The sequence below is a fragment of the Cercospora beticola genome, chromosome 9 (genome assembly GCF_033473495.1).
Source record: "Cercospora beticola chromosome 9, complete sequence".
Taxonomy (NCBI): Eukaryota; Fungi; Ascomycota; class Dothideomycetes; order Mycosphaerellales; family Mycosphaerellaceae; genus Cercospora; species Cercospora beticola.
The window spans coordinates 1,536,742-1,552,975 of record NC_088943.1 but is presented as its reverse complement, the minus strand read 5'-3'; the positions used below and the strand labels follow the sequence as shown (position 1 = coordinate 1,552,975).

Sequence of the window (16,234 nt, the reverse complement as noted above, 5' to 3'; positions counted from 1 at the left end):
GGCTTGTTCGAGGCGACTGCGACCGATCTTGTTACAGGAAGCCACTCCTCTTCTCCCCAGTCTATCAATATGCTAAAGATCAGCAACACTCTCTCCTCTTGCTTGCCTGTATCGAGCTGATCCTGTTTCAAGCCCATCCCTTACCCGATCTCGGCCCGCAGAGAAGATCCGTCCTCTAAACACGAGTCTCCGTCGTACTACGTCATCAAACAAGGACATACCATCGACTAAGATGAGGCTAAAAGCACCACAGTAATACGAATGAGGCAATCCTGCTAATAGATGATCACTACTACTGTATCTCCCAGTACAGGACAGCAACGCAGCACACGCGTCGTCCGACCGTGACTCTCATCCCCCAAATCACACATCTGAAGCATCGCTTACTACAACCTGACACAAACACCACTCCAAACCCCCCAAAACATACTCGACACACGTTCGGTTCAGTTCAGTTTGGCATAAACGGCCCCATGCGCCTCCAAACCATTCGAGGGAACGTGCGTCTCAGAACAAACAGGGTACCTCCTACGTTTGAACAAAATTGAAATTGATCTCCAGACGCGCTGGCCAGTAGCATCGAGTAGATCACTACGCCATAAGATATATGATTCCCGTTTCGGATTGAGATTCACGCATGGTCAAAGCACCTCTTCCTACATCGAGAATTGTCGCAGACCGTTACGACACAAGACTTCTCAAACGGCACCGCCACAACAACCACGTGCCAATGACAGTGCCCATCCCAAGCGCCTGAACAGCCAAGAGAAGTGATATGGCCATTTTTGCCGCCACCACAGCCGCTGGGGCTTGGTCTAGCACGTGGACATGACATTGTTCAGCGTGTCGCTATGAATGCACTTGAGGAAGACATAAGATAAGTATATGAACGATTTCCCAACCAGCCGTACTGTCGCCAGTGTCGTCGTCGTGTTGTCTTTCGTTTCTGTCTACCGATCTGTATCCCGAGAAGAAGCTCATAATATTGGCAACATGTCATCCAAAATTGAAGCAAAAAAAGCTTGCGGTCCAAAAAACGCAGCACCACCCCACGACAACCCCCCGATCAACTGAATATTTACACACATAGTACAAGAAGAGAAAATAGAAAGAAAAACCCGAAAGGATAGGATTATACTCTTTCGCGGAAGGGGGTATCGCTCGCTGGCTGCGTCCAAAAAGAAAAAAGTCCAAGGATCCGGGATGGATGAAAGTAATACATATGGAAGGATGCCTGCGCGCTCCATCGCGATGTCAACAGCACCGGCTGCCCACGATCGATCGCACAGGTGATCCAAGCCATGTTTTATGGCGTGTGCGTGCCATACGACTGTCCATGATGGGAAGCAGCCCAAGGCGGAAATGGCCGTATACGTCCAGGTCGTCAGGCGTCATCATCACGGAAGGATAGTCATTTCAAATCGTCCTCAATCGCAGTTGCATGGTTGCCGCTTCCCAGCACCGTGTCATGTCGAATTCTGATCGAGTCGCGCTCTCCGCCTCGGACAAGATGTCCGCTCTCAACCTTGTCTTGGATCATCTGGTCGAGGAGCTGTGTCATTTCGTCCACACTCTTGCGACGATTCGCAGTTTGCTCCCGCTGAGCAAATGCCTGCAAGGTATTGCTTTCTCGCGAGTTGCTGAATGAATGGGCTGGGCTGAGGATCGAGACAGGAGACAGAGGAGTCTTGGAGAAGTTCACTGCACTGGCGCTTGATCGGCTGGCGTTGGAAGACGTGCTGCGGTGACCGTTCGACTGCACACGAGATCTGATCGACGAGTGAGAGCTGTTCCTGTTGAATGGCAAGCTGGTCAAGTCCGCCACTCTGTCGGTGGCAGAAGCTGACGTCGGAGGCCTGGCTGTATCGTCACTGGTGGCGGTTTGGTGGCTCTTTCGGCGGTCGATCATTTCACGCTTGCGCGCAGCGCTCCGGAGCGCCGTCACCATGGCCGTCTGGTCATCCAATTTCGCGCGCAAGTCTTCAAGCTCACGATCCTTATCTCGCAACAACGCTTCAAGGGAACCTTCTTCGGGAACACCGACACGAGCGGCAAAGGCCATGCTGACGCGGCTATGGCTCGTCCGTCGTGCCTGCAGCAAGCGCTTCTCCAATGTGGCGATGTAACGGTTTTTGTCGGCAAGATCAGCTTGCAACATTCGGTTCTGCTGCAACAAGCTGGCGTTATCCGTTCCATCCTCTTCAGGTGCGCCGGAATAATCACCCTCATCCTCAGTGAGGCCGGGTGTATCCTCCTCGATCATCTGACCGATTTGAGCACCTGGAATGGTTCCCACTGTGACGCACCCGCTCGATAAGGCCGTGCCGATCGAGTCCGCAGATACTGGAGCTTCAATCGTTGGACTAGCGTCGAGCGTGGCGGTGCTGTCGCGATAGTGGCTCTCTCGGCTTCGCACGCTCACTGGCCTGCCGAATTCCGACTGTGTGGCGCTTATGGCACTGATTCGGGGATTGAAAGGAAGACTGGCACTGGAGAATCGCCCAGAGTTGACACCAATGGACCTCGAGGACAGGATAAGACGGTTCAGGTGGCTGATCCGCTCCTTCAAAGCTGTACGCGCCAGCTGCATTTCGAGCATTTGCTCCTCATGCCTGTGTTTCTCTTCCCGCTCCAGCTGCTCCTCGAGCTCACGGTCTTCCTCAATCTGCTCCTTTTCTTCCGCCTGGTCTTTGACCTGGTTTTGCTGGGCCAGCTGTTTCCGCAGGTCTTGGATTTCCATGCGGTACCGGTCGAGCAGTGCTCTGCTGTTGGGATCTCCCGGGTTGGCGAGTGATTCGTTCTTCTTCGCATGACTGATAATGTTGTTCTTGGCTCTGCTCGCAAACTTGAGCGTGTTCAGCGTCTCGCCTGTATGCGAGCTAGACTGCGCCGCAGACGTGTTGGCTGATGATAACTGAATCGTACAAAGGATAGACACCAGCGAGTTTCCAGAAAGAGCACCTTGCAGGAGTCTGGTGAGCTTGCTGTCGCGATACGGTAGATGCTTGGTGGCCTTCTCCTTGTCCGCAGGCTTCGCTCCATCCTTCTCATCCTCGGTCGACAGACGCGCGATGACTGTGCCTAGAGTGAGCAAAGACTTATTAATATGGGCACCTTCGGTACGGCGCTCCTTATCTTCTGCGGCCTTCTCGGAACCAGCAAGATCGATCAGGGACAGAGTGGACACGAGAACGCCACCAGGCATGATCTTGTCGCCCCTCCGAACTTCCTTCTCGAAGTGCGGGCCATGATTTGCCGTCCGTTCTCGAGACTCTACCACGATTTGCACAACGGCATGCGATCGTGAGGATCTCGCATTGAACTGAGTGCTGCCAGTCCTTCGTGCCTGATCACCTCGTGCGATCACACGTAACAACTGATTGGGAGACTGCACGATTTCTTCTTTCAACGGGGTCGCATAGACTCCACGTCTGCTGTCCTCCCGCAGCTTAATTTCTTCTTGTGTCTGACCAGCAGTGGTCTGACTGAGAAGATCGTATATTTTCTCGTTGTAAATTTCCAGATAGCTGACTCGTAAGAGAAATTCCCTGCTTGGGTTTTCGCGAATATATGAAAAGATGTCAGTGATAGCAAGTGGAATGACACCAGGCTGGGTCGCTGTCCCTTGCATCGAAAATGTCTTTCCCGTTCCGGTCATTCCATAGGCAAATACTGTCCCGTGGTAACCTTCCATCACGCGCCTCACGAGTCGTTTCGCTGCGTTGTCGTACACCTTCGAGTTCCCGTCGTTGGGCGAAAAGACATTGTCGTAGCGGTAATCGCCCCCCTCTTTTCCTCGGTAGGAGATGAGCGACCTTCTGCCGTCTACCATCCATTCGCCTTCAGGCTTATCTTCGCTGCCGGCATCCGGTCTCACTCGAACGCTGACAAGCACGTTGCCTTTGGCATCTTGCCCTACTTCAGAATCTCTTTTCGCTTTTGTTGAAGCACTGGACCGTCGCCCTCGACCACGATCTCCGTTCTCATCGCCAACATCTTCGACAATTGTTGCGTCAGTCTGGTAAGAGCCGGCTGCGGATGACGGCCGGCTCACGGGCGGCGATGGAACGCTCAGCAGGCTGTCATGGTGGCGTGAGCCTCCATTATTACCATTGAGCAAGCTCGGGGCCGCGGCCGAAGCGAGTGATGCATTCGACGGTTTCGTTCGCAGGCCGTATCCTGAACTGCGAGCTTTGGGTTTCCTGAGGCCATTTTCCGAATTGCTATGTTTCACGCCTCCATCACGCTGCTTGCTCTTCGGCGGAACCGCAGGTACTGGCAGATTTTCGGTGGAGGAGGTGGATTGAGCGGTAGACAAGGGACTCGGCGGCAAACTCGATACTCGTGGGGTGCCTTTCGGTGGCATCGGAAACTGCCCAATGCTCGTAGTTTTGCGGACCGTCTTAGGGACCGCAATTCCTGAGGGAGCGGGCGAGGGTGGAGGGATGGGTGAGTCTGTCGAGGTCGTCCTCAATGTAGGAACGGAAGGAGTGGAGTGGGCTTTGGACGTCTTGCCCGGCGTGGGCAGTCCCGAAGTGGTGACTGATCGTGAAGGAATGGCTGTCCGCTTAGGGGTCGTGGCGGTGCTGGTGGAAGTGGTGCGGGGTTGGGAAGCAATGGACGTCGGCCTGGACTCGGAGGAGGTGGTGTCGGGCGACTTGTTTCGTGTCTTGTACACAGGTAAGGCGGGGAGGGGCCCCGAGGGCGGTGGTCGCGGCGTTCGCGGAAGTGTCGATGTCATGGTGGTGGTCGAGCTCATCGCATGCTCATGTCGGGGCGGGTGAAGTGGTCCTGTGGTCCTGTGGTGGTCTGGCTGGTCATCGCCTCGCCGAAGGGCAGTACTGGGATCGGTCGCGAGACGTGGTCATTGACTGAGCATGGGAAGAGGACAGCGCAGCGGTGGTGGTGGCAGCAGGCCGGCGGGCTTCTCTGGCGTGCGCGCGCGCTCTCTCTCTCTCGCGCCGTCCGTCAATGTCGTCCGCGCCGTCTGGCCGACTGGGTGGAAGAAGGGCGCAGGCGATGGTTCGGGGCACTGCTTTTAGTTCCGTGCCTCCAAGTCCAGACGGCAGGGATGTAGACGCGGGCGATGATGAAGCGAGACAAGCTCGGCCGGGATGCCTGTCGGCGCTGATTGAGTGCCGGGCCGCTGGAGAGGGCGGCGGCGTGGGTATCGTGGTCCAGTTGGTCGCGTATGCTGAAACGCGACCACGGCGTCGCGGCGGGCGCAGAGGCAGACGTGCGGTGCGATATGATGAGAGATATCAGACCCCAGGCCGAGGAGGTGAATCCAGTACCCGCGGCGCTGGCTCGCTCGTGCGTGTCCGGCCGTCTGTGCAACGCTCGGGTCGCAGCTGGCACAGCAATTATAAAAATGTCGCCGCTCGTGGTTCAGCGCGCAGCAACAGCGCATCCGTGCCGTGACGAGCGCTCCAATGTGGTGACTGTCGGTCCCTAGCGCACGTCGCCCCTGGAGATGCTTTAACGCGCCGGCAACGGCTTTTTAGCCACGGAGCCACGCAAAGCTTCATCAGATGTGAAATTTTGCCCTCACATGCGAGACCGCGAAGGGGCGCCCATTCCTTACGCCCCCAGCTCCTCTCATGACCAGCGGCGGGCCAGGCGTCGCGTCTGCCCGCGCCCCTCATGTCAGGTCCACGGCGGCGAGGGACTGCCTGCGGGTTCACAAACAACCTGCGACTCGGCACGCGCCTCACCTCACGACGATCTCCACCCTGCCTCCCTTTCCACTAGCGCGTCGGTATGCATGCCGGGCGCCATCCGCTGCAGCTTTTTCGGGCTTAAGTCCTTGGGGTCATGCTCGAGCAGCTGTCCTCGCACCAGGGTTCGACGAATTATACCAGCGTATTCGCAGCGACCTGTCCATCTAGGACAGCTTCCCCGATGCTCCACAATCTTCAATTATCGGGCACCGTTGCACAGGTTGGGAGGCTCGCCTTCGCCGCAAGGTGTTGGCCGAAAGAGAGGCTCCGCTCTGCTATTGGATAATGCTACTTACAGCCATGATCGCCATGGGAACGTCGTAGCCAATACCTTCTCCCCACCATCTAGACCAACTTGTCCTATGATAAAGGAGTCGGAAGCATCAGCACACCACAATTCTGCACTACTGCCAGATGGACGTTTGCTGCCAGCGAGTCAGTCAACCGAGGGGAGAAGATGAAGACTGACGCCAAACGCCCTCTCCTGCAGCAGCTCCCGGAGCGATGACAACAGCGGCGACCTTCTACTTCTATTCTCGAACTGCTCATCACGGTAGGCAGATTTGATGGAACTACAATGCATACAGAAATCACGGCGATGCAGCCTACACATGCACGACATCGAAAAGCCCGAGGTCGAAGTTCAGCAACTACAGTGTTCCCCTGCCAGATGCATGCTGGAGGCGTCGCTGTTGGATATATCAGCCATCTTTCAAGACCTCAGTCCTCGGGTGTAGCCTTTACGCTCATCTCAATCTCATTTGGGTGATCGCACACTCCAGACAACTGCGTGAAGCCACAGTTTGCGATCTTCTGTCGCGTGGCCACATGCGACACGCGAGGAGGAGCGTAACTCCCCGTGCCATTTGACTCCCGTAGCCCTGAGGATTGCGAATGCGCACCTACAGACTCGTCTACAGTTTCAGCAGCCGGGTCGAGGATTTTCGTTGCCCGCCTCATCAATCATCGAAGCAACAGCGGTCGCTACACTCAAGCTAGAAGTGACATGTGGGGACAAGATGGAGTTCGTTCATCGTCACTTGCATTAGAGCCAGATGTGATTGCCAAGCAGGCGATGCGAAGCCGCGAGGTGTGGTTGAATCACATCTCGCTTAGCAGCACCCTGTGGACGGCGACGACCTTTTTGAGCTTGGCGCTTCGTGTGAAGCAGTACTGTCGCCTCAGACAACATGGCCTGGTCAATAGTGCTCTGTGATTCTCTCTGCACCTCTGAGAAGAACAGATTGGCACCAGCACTGGCGGAGTCTGTGTCGCGGTCGTTGAAAGTGCAACACACCCGAGCCTTCTCGGCTCCACACGAGAGGCGGGTTCGAAGGTAACAACGTTCAATCAACATGAACATCGATCTTCATTGACGATTTCCTTGTGCAAAGATCGTTTGGCATGAAGTACATACTCATATACCAGGCGTATACTGACACATTCTCACGAGCTGCTGAATACTCCATCATGACGCTTCGATTCCCAATGGCGCCCACTTTGAGAGCTCCAAAGTGGAGCACAGCTGATCACCGACCTCGCCCACTGCGTCCGGACTGCACGCCATCGGACATCATGAAAGCTGCACTGTAGATGTCAACCATTCTCACAACGTCACACAGGAATTTCATGTGACTCAAAACTCTGTTTTGCATAACAATCTTTATCACCTCAAATCCTTCACCAAAACTCCAAGATTTTCGAGTGAATCGCCGCCAAGATGCCTGACTTTGACCAGAAGAAAGCCTACGCGGAGCAAGAAGAAGTCTTCTTCGACGATGGAAGAGAAATTGAGCTTTTGCACTATGTCTTTGGACTGCCAGATCTGGAGGAGTCAATACGCGGCAACCCTGCCAAAGTCCTAGAAGCCATTGACAAATTTGGACGAGAGAAGAAGTACCTGATGAATGTTGGCGAAGACAAGGGCAAGATCGTCACAGATCTCATCGCTGAAGTCAAACCCAAGACAATGGTACACAACCTCTCCAAATTCCCAAATACGCGTCGCTAATGATACTTCGCAGGTCGAACTAGGCGGCTACATAGGCTACAGCTGCATCCTCTTCGGTGCAGCCGTCAAAGCCGCCGGCGGCACAAGATACTACTCTCTCGAACGCTCTCCCGAATTCGCCGCCGTAATCATGGCCCTCGTGAACCTCGCCGGCCTCTCCGACGTCGTCAAAGTCGAAATCGGAAGCAGCGATACCTCCATCAAACGTCTCCACGCCACAGGTCAACTCCAACATATCGATCTCATGTTCTTAGATCACTACAAACCCGCTTACACAACCGATCTCAAACTCTGTGAGGAATTGAAACTTGTGACTCCGGGCTCTGTTCTCGCGGCGGATAATGTTATTAAGCCTGGTAATCCGCCTTATTTGGAGTATGTGAGGAGTAGTGTGAAGGAGAAGAGAGAGAAGGTGAATGGAGGAGGGAATGATATTGCGGCTTTTGGGGATCGGCATGCGCAGCAGTATAAGAAGAGGATTGATCAGGAGAGTTTGGGGCAGGCGGTTGGGAATCCGAATTTGGTTTATGAGAGCACGTTGGTTAACTCTTTTGAGCCGACTGGTGTGCCGGATGGAGTGGAGATTTCCAGGTGTGTGGGAGAGGAACAGTAGATGTCGCCTTCAAAGTTACTGCAGTATCGAGACGTGCTTTGCGCGATTTTCTATAGGCGGTGAGCCGCCGTCGACTGCTGGCGACAAGAGATTGGCCTCGAATGTGAAGGAGCACGATCTGGAGGCTATTATTGTGTCCGCCTAACGATGCTTTGCCGGCAGGACCTGGTCTTCCGCAGCCTTACGTTTGAGCTTGTCCTGGCGGGCAGCCTTCTTATGAAGTTGCTTCAGCTTGCTCTCGGCGTCTTTGACTCTCCACAACGCCCACTCATACTGGTAAGCCAGCTCTCGATGATCTACATCATCATGGTGCTTGGTTCGCTCAACTTCAGAGAGGCGAGATCTCAAGGCATTGAGCTCGTTCTCACACTGCTGCACTTGATCTGTTTGAGTCTCCAGCTTTCCCCCTCGCTGTTCATTCCGGACCCCGAGTTGCGAGGCTTTGTTCGGCTGCCCGCCGGCCTGTTCATGCGCATCGCCAGATGTTCGCTCCTTCTCACTTGCCCACTCCTGCGATTGCTGATCTGTGTCCGGCTCATGACGCTCCTTCTCTTCGGCAAATGGCGCCTTGGCAGCCCTGACTGAAGTCTTGCTCTGTCCGCTGTCCTTCATCATGCAGAGCCGTGATTCGACTTGGCGCAGTCGGTCCGTAAGCTCATCTGCACTGGTCTCTTGCTCCGCTGTGTGAAGCAGACGCTTTAGCTCATGGGTTGTCTGCACAGTCTTCAACGCCCTGTCGTAGTTCTTCCGAGCAAATTCAAGCTTATGCTCGGATGCCGCCAACTGCGTATCGACCTGGCTGTTCAATTCTTGCATCTTCTTGACTTGGACATCCTTGATGGCAGCATCGATGCCGTCTTCTTCGCCGCTGAAGATTGCCAGGTATTGCTGCTGGAATGTATCTCTGATTATGCTCAACTTCTCAAGATCTCCACTCTGTCGGAGGACACTGACAGCTTCCTTCAGCTTGATCGTTGAATTTGCGCCACGAGAGGTCAAGTCAATCTCCATCTTCACCGCTTCTTCCTTCCGTGTATTACTGGACCGACAGGTCGTTCCGTGGTTCTTCTCTGACATGGATAGCATGCTGAACGGCTCGCCGAATGGTGCCGGCTTCCGGAGATCTCTGGTAACAACGAATGTGTCGTGAATTGGTAGTGGCGCGTCCCCACGGCCTCGAGGATGAAAAGGCACGCTCAATGGGTAAGTAGAATTGACAACTTTGGTGCCGATTTCCAGAGTACTCTGGTCCTGATTCAAATCGAGTGTATTGTAATGTTGTGCGTCAACTTGCAGCAACGGCAAGCATAAAGTCGCCCGACATTAGCGTGGACCCTGACCGTGAGGAAGGGCAGGTACGATGGGTGCAAGAAACACATCACGGTCGCCGAAAACTTCAGTTTTGATTATAGCCTGCGCGAACTCCACCAGAGAGCTCCAGTCATTGGCCACAAAGCAGCCCTTGTGCTAACATAAAGTCTTTGGAATTCTTCTTCGATATATCGGTTCATCTTCTGTAAATCAATGTCCTCCACTGCATCGTCTTACGGGCACGGCGTCTGCATGATGAGCAGATCAGAATGGCACGGATCTAAAGAGATCTCTGGTCAAGACCACAGCAATCGTGAGACCTGAACTTGTTGTAGTCAATGCCGCCCTCATGCAGTCGCCGCGCTAGCGCAAACCCTAATCATAATATCAGCAGAAACATTGCATTGAGCAAGCAATAAAACTTCTCCCACGAGCTCGCCTCGAGAATCACAGTAAGAATGCCAGTCAATCACTGCGATCCTGTCCGCTGTAAAGCCATGCATGAGTCTGCATATTTTTGGATTGTAAGCCTAGGCGAGGTCACACCATTCCCAGGCCGAGCCGTTTCATCTGACAAAGTCCCATGGTCGATGGGATAAGGGCCCTGTTAGCGAGTATAGTCTTCAACCTTGCGACTGATCAGTGTACAATCTCAGCGACGAGAGCTTTCCATCCGGCCCCATTATTCCGCCATCGCGACCGCAAGATGACGGGAATGAGGTAGAAGCTCTCCTCTAGTACGAGCTCTGCAGCCTCCTGGTTCAAGTCGTCATTGATGTAATGCAAGCCAGCAGCGACTCTCTCAATGTTGGAGGCGACAATGCGTCGCTTAGCAGGGTTCAAGCCTGTCATTCGTCAGCGAAAACTGGCGACAAAGATGGGAGAGTGCCTCGTACTGTTTATTCTCTCACTTAGACCATCATGGCACAGAGCCGAACATGAAACAAGAACGGGCACTTACCCTTCATGTCAAGCATGATCCTCACGAGAAGCGTCGAGCTAATATGGGCCATCAAGATGCTGTCCCCAACACGCGTCGTGAAGAGCCTACAGATGTCTCGCATGCGCTGCATCAACTCATGTCCATGGGGTCCGCCAGCGGTGATTGCAACGGCCACCAGCTCCTCGAGGAAAACTGCGCATCGATCTTGTTCACAATGACCGTATTTCCGTCGTGTTCCAGATGCTTCTCCTGATTGGCGCGCCTGCGATGGCGACAAAATGCTGCTGGCCATCGTGATTTGACCTGCCGTGACGGGAAAGGGTGGGTTCCTTGGAGTGGAGAGGTTGCAAATGCTCCCACTGAGCAGTGCTCGCTGGTGCTTCGAGCAGTATGGTTGTCTGCGTGCAGATGTGTTGTGAAAGAGGTACCGCTAGCAGCACGTAAAATGAAGGCAAATGGTCCTGCTCAGCAGTGCTCGCTGGTACCGCCAGGCATGGTGTTGTTTCTTTTGAAAGAAGCACGACTTCCACCACTGCGCATGTGAAAACGCGCTAGCGCAAATTCTAATCATGAAGTCAGCCGGCACATCGAGCAAGCAAACAAAACCCCTCCCACCTTCACTGCAGATTCGTCTTTCGAACAACAACCTCTCCGATTGAACCAGCGCGCGCCGGGTACCGGCCACAAAGCAGTCATCTTCCAGGTAGCACCAGAGTTCTCTGGTTGTCGGCCACAATGGACTACCAATTCGAAGAAGTAGACGTTCGCGAGCCACTCGACATTGCTCGGATTGACAACAACACCATCACTCAGCCAGATGGTAGAAACCAAAAGGAGCTCCGCCAACAACAGAGAACCAGCAAGCCGCAGCAGGCAATCAACGGGAAACGCAAGAAGTCCAAGTCACAACAGGATATACCGTCGGAGCCCCTCCGCGCGTCGCGAATCCTGAGGTTGGTGAAGAGGCTCACACGCGAAAATCGAGCACTCCAAGCCGAGGTGGAGAGATTCGCACACGAGAATCAAGCACTCCGTACCGATGTGAATGAGCGAGATAAGACCATCGAAATGCTGCAGGAAGGTCTTCAAAGGCTGTCCGGTGAAGCTGTGGCACTTGTCCAGAACAGCGGACTGTAAGTGACCCCTTATCTTTGGGTATCCCTGACTGACGGACCTTGCACAGAGCCCACGGGCGTGGCAGTCTGGTGCGAGACCAGCCAAGCTTTGCACCCTCGGTTTCTGAAAGTCCAGTGAGTGCTCCCCACTTGTATAGCACCGAGCAGAATGAGATTTCTCCGGACATCAGTCACAATGGATACCCATTACGCCATCGTGAGCATGGAGAGCCTGGCGTGAAGCAAGAGCTGGATGAGGGTGAAGACGCTATCGATGCCGGAGACTTCAATGATCATGATCGCTACGATCAGGAACACCATGAGTATGGATCCGCCACAGAGCAGGCGTTCGAGGGATTCGAGAACGATTCTCAGAATGAAGAGCTGGACCGGCGCGGTGAAGATGCCCAGCGTGGAGACTCCAACTGGCAGACCGAGCGTGAGGGGAGTGTTGACATGGACGAGGAACAAGACACCGAGGATGATCCATCTCACCAGGTGCAAGAGAAGCTCAATTACAGTATTGACGACATCGGATCGTTGTGGAGGAAGAGGATAACAACTTCGCTCTCGTCACTGGAATACTGCCGGAGGCACTGAAGCCGATCCTTGAAGAGCTCTTCAACGAGACCTTTCCAGCAGAGATGCAAGTCCGCAAGGAGAAAGACTCTCGCCGACTCATCCCGAGGAAAAAGGCCTTCAGAAAGCACTGGAACGACCACGCCAAGAACACGTCAGCATGCGTCAAGCAGTTCCTGAAGGCTAACAGAACAACGTACTCCATCGATGACAAGGATTACATTGCTTGTCGCACGTGCTTCCGCGCACAGCTTCCCTGCATTCGGTGGAGTGCGGCAGCCAAGCAGTTTTATGTCTGCTTGCTACCGAAGGTGTCGCGTGGCGGCGGAGAGTTCGATGAGGCGTGGGATTACATTCATCCTGAGAAGAACATGAGTGCCGAGCTGGAGGATGAGCATGGCATTCTCTGGACCGGCAAATGAACTGAAGATGTCTTGATGTTTTGTTGCGAGGGTTGTTGAAGGGTTGATCGCTCACAGGATCCGCTTCTGATTAGCTGAAGCGTTCGCCGCTCGTCAGCTTGATCCGACTCAGAACTTCACGATAATGGCCCCAGGAGGAAGGACCAGCTTCATGGACATGGCCGTATATCCCGCGGAGACTTAGTGGGTGCAGTCAGCACACCAGGACCTTGTCCGTTAGCTGAAGCTCCAATGATTCTTAGGCTAGTCAAGCTCAAGCTCGAGCGGTATAGAGAATTCAGAAACGCACTCATTCTCGGGCAATACGTTTAGGTACTTATTGATAGTCGTGAATGACGTGAAGTAGCATGTGAATTGGTTCCCAGCTACTTCAGTCAATTGTGCCGTGTGCACTTCACTCGAAGGCTCCGGCAAAGACCGAGACATTTGAAGCCAAAGTGGACCATTGGACAGCATTCAGTTGATATGTGAGACTGCCACCTATGTAGATCGCCGCAGTCTGGCCCAACACGCAGCTGTCGAAAGTGGTGAAGTCAGCGAAGTGCAGCTTGCCCAGGATGCGCTTGCCTGTCTGGGCCGTTGGCCAATCAGAGGGCAGGTGCCATCCGCTGACACGGAAACCTCCGAATCTCGACAAGTTTGGGAGCTTCGTCGAAGAAGAACCACCACAGCGGCAAACAACGACGCCTCCGCCTCCGCCCTCCATCTCGACTCCGCCATCGTGTAGAGCGTCTCAAGCGCTGAGACCTTCACTCGATCCACAATGCTGAGCCGGACTGCCGCACGCGCGACTCGCGCGCTCGGCAATGGCAAGACGACTGCCACCAAGACTGCCACGGTATGTTGAGTCCGCACCACGCCGCCAGCGACCTCGATTGGCCGCTCCTGCGCACAGAGCATGGTGGCAGGGAACAGCGGCAACATATGCAGTACATATGAGAACTAACGGAGCCCCCTCCACAGCGCAATGCCTCCTCGCAAAGCTCTTCCGAATCGGCCGGCTCCCAGTTCTGGATCAACAATGCCCTCCTCGCATCCTCGAGCGCCCTCGCCGCCACATCTGTAGCCTGGTACTACTATCAATATGGCCGCTCCGCGCACGCCATGACTCCGGCTGAAGAAGGGTGGGTAGCAGGAGATCCAGAAACACAGCGCCGAGGCTGTGGAAAGTAGGGACACGCGCTGATGAGAAACAGACTCCACGCCACACAGTACCCATGGGAGCACGAGAAGCTGATCAAGACCTTCGATCACGCTGCTCTCCGTCGTGGATTCCAGGTCTACCGCGAAGTATGCGCCTCATGCCACTCCCTGAGCCGTATCCCATACCGAACACTCGTTGGCAACATCATGACCGTGGATGAGGCCAAGGCAATGGCTGAGGAGAACGAGTATGATGGCGAGCCAAACGACGAGGGCGAGATCGAGAAGCGCCCTGGAAAGTTGTCCGATTACATCCCGTCCCCATACAAGAACGATGAGGCTGGTCGTGCTGCGAACAACGGTGCTCTGCCCCCGGATCTCAGCTTGATCGTCAAGGGACGACACGGCGGCTGCAACTACATCTTCTCTCTTCTTACTGGATACCCTGAAGAGCCACCGGCTGGTGCTGTCGTGCAGGCCGGCTTGAACTTCAACCCATACTTCCCAGGTACCGGTATTGCCATGGCCCGTGTCCTCTACGACGGTCTCGTTGAGTATGAGGATGGCACTCCTGCGACTACTTCTCAAATGGCCAAGGACGTTGTCGAGTTCCTGAACTGGGCTGCTGAGCCAGAGATGGACGAGCGCAAGCGCATGGGCTGGAAAGTCATGGCCATTGGATCTGTGCTTTTCGCCATGAGCGTGTGGGTCAAGAGGTACGTGATGGAGGTGCTTGACGTGCGAAATTCATACGCTGACATTGAACTCCCAGATACAAGTGGTCCACGATCAAGACCCGTAAGATCGCTTATACACCACCCCCAGCCAATGCACCAAAGCAACCCGGTTCAGTTTTCCGACGATAGATGTATTTTGTCAAGGGGACAGCTACTTGAGAGACAGGTGGATGGAGATTGGCATGTACAGATGTTTTCTAGCGTGGTTTCCCCGTGTAACAAGAGTTCAAATCCAAAATACACCCGCGTCTCATCATCGGCTGCTAGAATGGAAACTTGTACGACACTGATGTATGCAGCTTTTTCATTGAAAGACTTCAGGATTTCCGCATTATTATCATTACTTTCTTCGTGTCCTGGTCTTGGTCTCGTCACATGCTCATGCCTTTGTGATTATCAATTCTCCATGCATCACGCCGAAGCATCCGTCTTCTGCCTCGATGAACTTTTCACAATCATCTGCCATGGCGTCTAGTTGCTCAGCAGTCCAGCCTAGCTTCTTTTCGAGGATTTCTTTCCGCATTCCACCTTCTCGGAGTCGGTAGGCGAAGGTGCTCATCCATACTTGCCGCTCGTCACGGGTGCTGTAGCACCATGTTCCCATTGAAGCCTGGTAGTTTGTGGTTAGTGGTGCGAGCTGAGCAGATGTTGTGGGCAAACAATCAAGATGCAGTGGGTGGAAAAATGCAAGCAATGACATGAATGGATAGTTTCGTCCAGGCAGGGAACGAGTAAATCAGTACTTGACATGCATCGCAGAGCCCGCCAAACGAGATGATGTCGCACACAAATGGAAGCATTGCGCAATGATGATGAACATGCAACCATACGCAACCGATTGGAGCTCAGAGGGACTTGAACACGAAACATCATGTCATGGAATTCGAAAATCACACGAGAAAGGGAATCAAACACTCCACTCACCTTCACATCATCCCTCTTCACCCCAGCCTGCAGTGCCAAATTCACCAACCTCGGCCCCATATCCACACTCCCTCCACTCGTCTCAAAAGTCTTCATAATCGCCTTATGAAGATCCTTCATCCCCTCCGTCTCCGGATACAAACACCACATCCTCATATCACACTCCCTTAAAGCCACAATCCCCCCAGGCTTACAAACTCTCAACATCTCCTTTACTGCACGCAGCGGCTCACTCAAATGACATAAAATCTGCTGAGCATGTACGAGATCAAATTCATTATCTCCAAACGGAAGTTCGAAAATCGAAGCGACTTGAGTAGACATATTATTGATTCCGACATTTTTGGCGTGAGTGGAGGCTTGAGTTACGACGTCTGGGGAGAGGTCTGTGGCGATGATGTGGCCTTGTGGGAAGTAGGAGGCTAGAGAGGCGGAGATTGTACCTGGACCACAGCCGCAGTCGAGGGCTTTGAGGTTGGGAGTTTCTTGGACTTTTTGCTGGAGAGTTGGGAGGAGGTAGGCGCAGGAGTTTTCGGCGGTTCGCCAGGTGTGGTTTTGGATGTGGGTGGGTTTGTGGCCGGGGATGTATTTGTTTTGGGTGGGTTGTTGAGAGGAGGTCATTTTGGTTGATTCTTTTGTAAATTGTGGTGGTCGGATTCGTATTGTAGTTGGATAATGTGAGGTTCAAACGTGTAACTTCTGTACTCTTTTATGCG

General features: G+C 53.8%; 8 protein-coding genes across 8 annotated transcripts; 4 read left to right on the top strand and 4 right to left on the bottom strand.

The window, feature by feature from the left end:
• Nucleotides 1-1,411: 1,411 nt before the first annotated feature.
• On the bottom strand, nucleotides 1,412-4,741 carry RHO25_012825 (uncharacterized protein; the record flags this gene model as incomplete). Its single annotated transcript, XM_023604118.2, has 1 exon — nucleotides 1,412-4,741. The coding sequence occupies one exon, from the start codon at nucleotides 4,739-4,741 to the stop codon at nucleotides 1,412-1,414; it is 3,330 nt and encodes a 1,109-aa protein (XP_023450574.2).
• A 2,699-nt stretch (nucleotides 4,742-7,440) lies between these two features.
• RHO25_012824 (uncharacterized protein) lies at nucleotides 7,441-8,344 on the top strand (the record flags this gene model as incomplete). Its single annotated transcript, XM_023604117.2, has 2 exons — nucleotides 7,441-7,692; nucleotides 7,745-8,344. The coding sequence occupies 2 exons, from the start codon at nucleotides 7,441-7,443 to the stop codon at nucleotides 8,342-8,344; spliced, it is 852 nt and encodes a 283-aa protein (XP_023450573.1).
• Nucleotides 8,345-8,485: 141 nt separating this feature from the next.
• RHO25_012823 (uncharacterized protein) lies at nucleotides 8,486-9,430 on the bottom strand (the record flags this gene model as incomplete). The annotated part of the gene is made up of 1 exon (XM_023604116.1): nucleotides 8,486-9,430. One exon carries the CDS (start codon nucleotides 9,428-9,430, stop codon nucleotides 8,486-8,488), a length of 945 nt encoding a protein of 314 aa, XP_023450173.1.
• Nucleotides 9,431-10,294: 864 nt separating this feature from the next.
• Nucleotides 10,295-10,890, bottom strand: RHO25_012822 (uncharacterized protein; the record flags this gene model as incomplete). The annotated part of the gene is made up of 2 exons (XM_065603596.1): nucleotides 10,295-10,500; nucleotides 10,617-10,890. 2 exons carry the CDS (start codon nucleotides 10,888-10,890, stop codon nucleotides 10,295-10,297), a joined length of 480 nt encoding a protein of 159 aa, XP_065459668.1.
• Nucleotides 10,891-11,333: 443 nt separating this feature from the next.
• On the top strand, nucleotides 11,334-12,313 carry RHO25_012821 (uncharacterized protein; the record flags this gene model as incomplete). Its single annotated transcript, XM_023604115.1, has 2 exons — nucleotides 11,334-11,731; nucleotides 11,782-12,313. The coding sequence occupies 2 exons, from the start codon at nucleotides 11,334-11,336 to the stop codon at nucleotides 12,311-12,313; spliced, it is 930 nt and encodes a 309-aa protein (XP_023449839.1).
• Nucleotides 12,314-12,357: 44 nt separating this feature from the next.
• Nucleotides 12,358-12,714, top strand: RHO25_012820 (uncharacterized protein; the record flags this gene model as incomplete). The annotated part of the gene is made up of 1 exon (XM_065603595.1): nucleotides 12,358-12,714. The coding sequence occupies one exon, from the start codon at nucleotides 12,358-12,360 to the stop codon at nucleotides 12,712-12,714; it is 357 nt and encodes a 118-aa protein (XP_065459667.1).
• Nucleotides 12,715-13,477: 763 nt separating this feature from the next.
• On the top strand, nucleotides 13,478-14,723 carry CYT1 (cytochrome c1; the record flags this gene model as incomplete). The annotated part of the gene is made up of 4 exons (XM_023604114.2): nucleotides 13,478-13,552; nucleotides 13,678-13,838; nucleotides 13,911-14,573; nucleotides 14,630-14,723. The coding sequence occupies 4 exons, from the start codon at nucleotides 13,478-13,480 to the stop codon at nucleotides 14,721-14,723; spliced, it is 993 nt and encodes a 330-aa protein (XP_023450169.1).
• Nucleotides 14,724-14,973: 250 nt separating this feature from the next.
• On the bottom strand, nucleotides 14,974-16,139 carry RHO25_012818 (uncharacterized protein; the record flags this gene model as incomplete). The annotated part of the gene is made up of 2 exons (XM_023604113.2): nucleotides 14,974-15,204; nucleotides 15,519-16,139. 2 exons carry the CDS (start codon nucleotides 16,137-16,139, stop codon nucleotides 14,974-14,976), a joined length of 852 nt encoding a protein of 283 aa, XP_023450170.1.
• Between the last annotated feature and the right edge of the window lie 95 nt (nucleotides 16,140-16,234).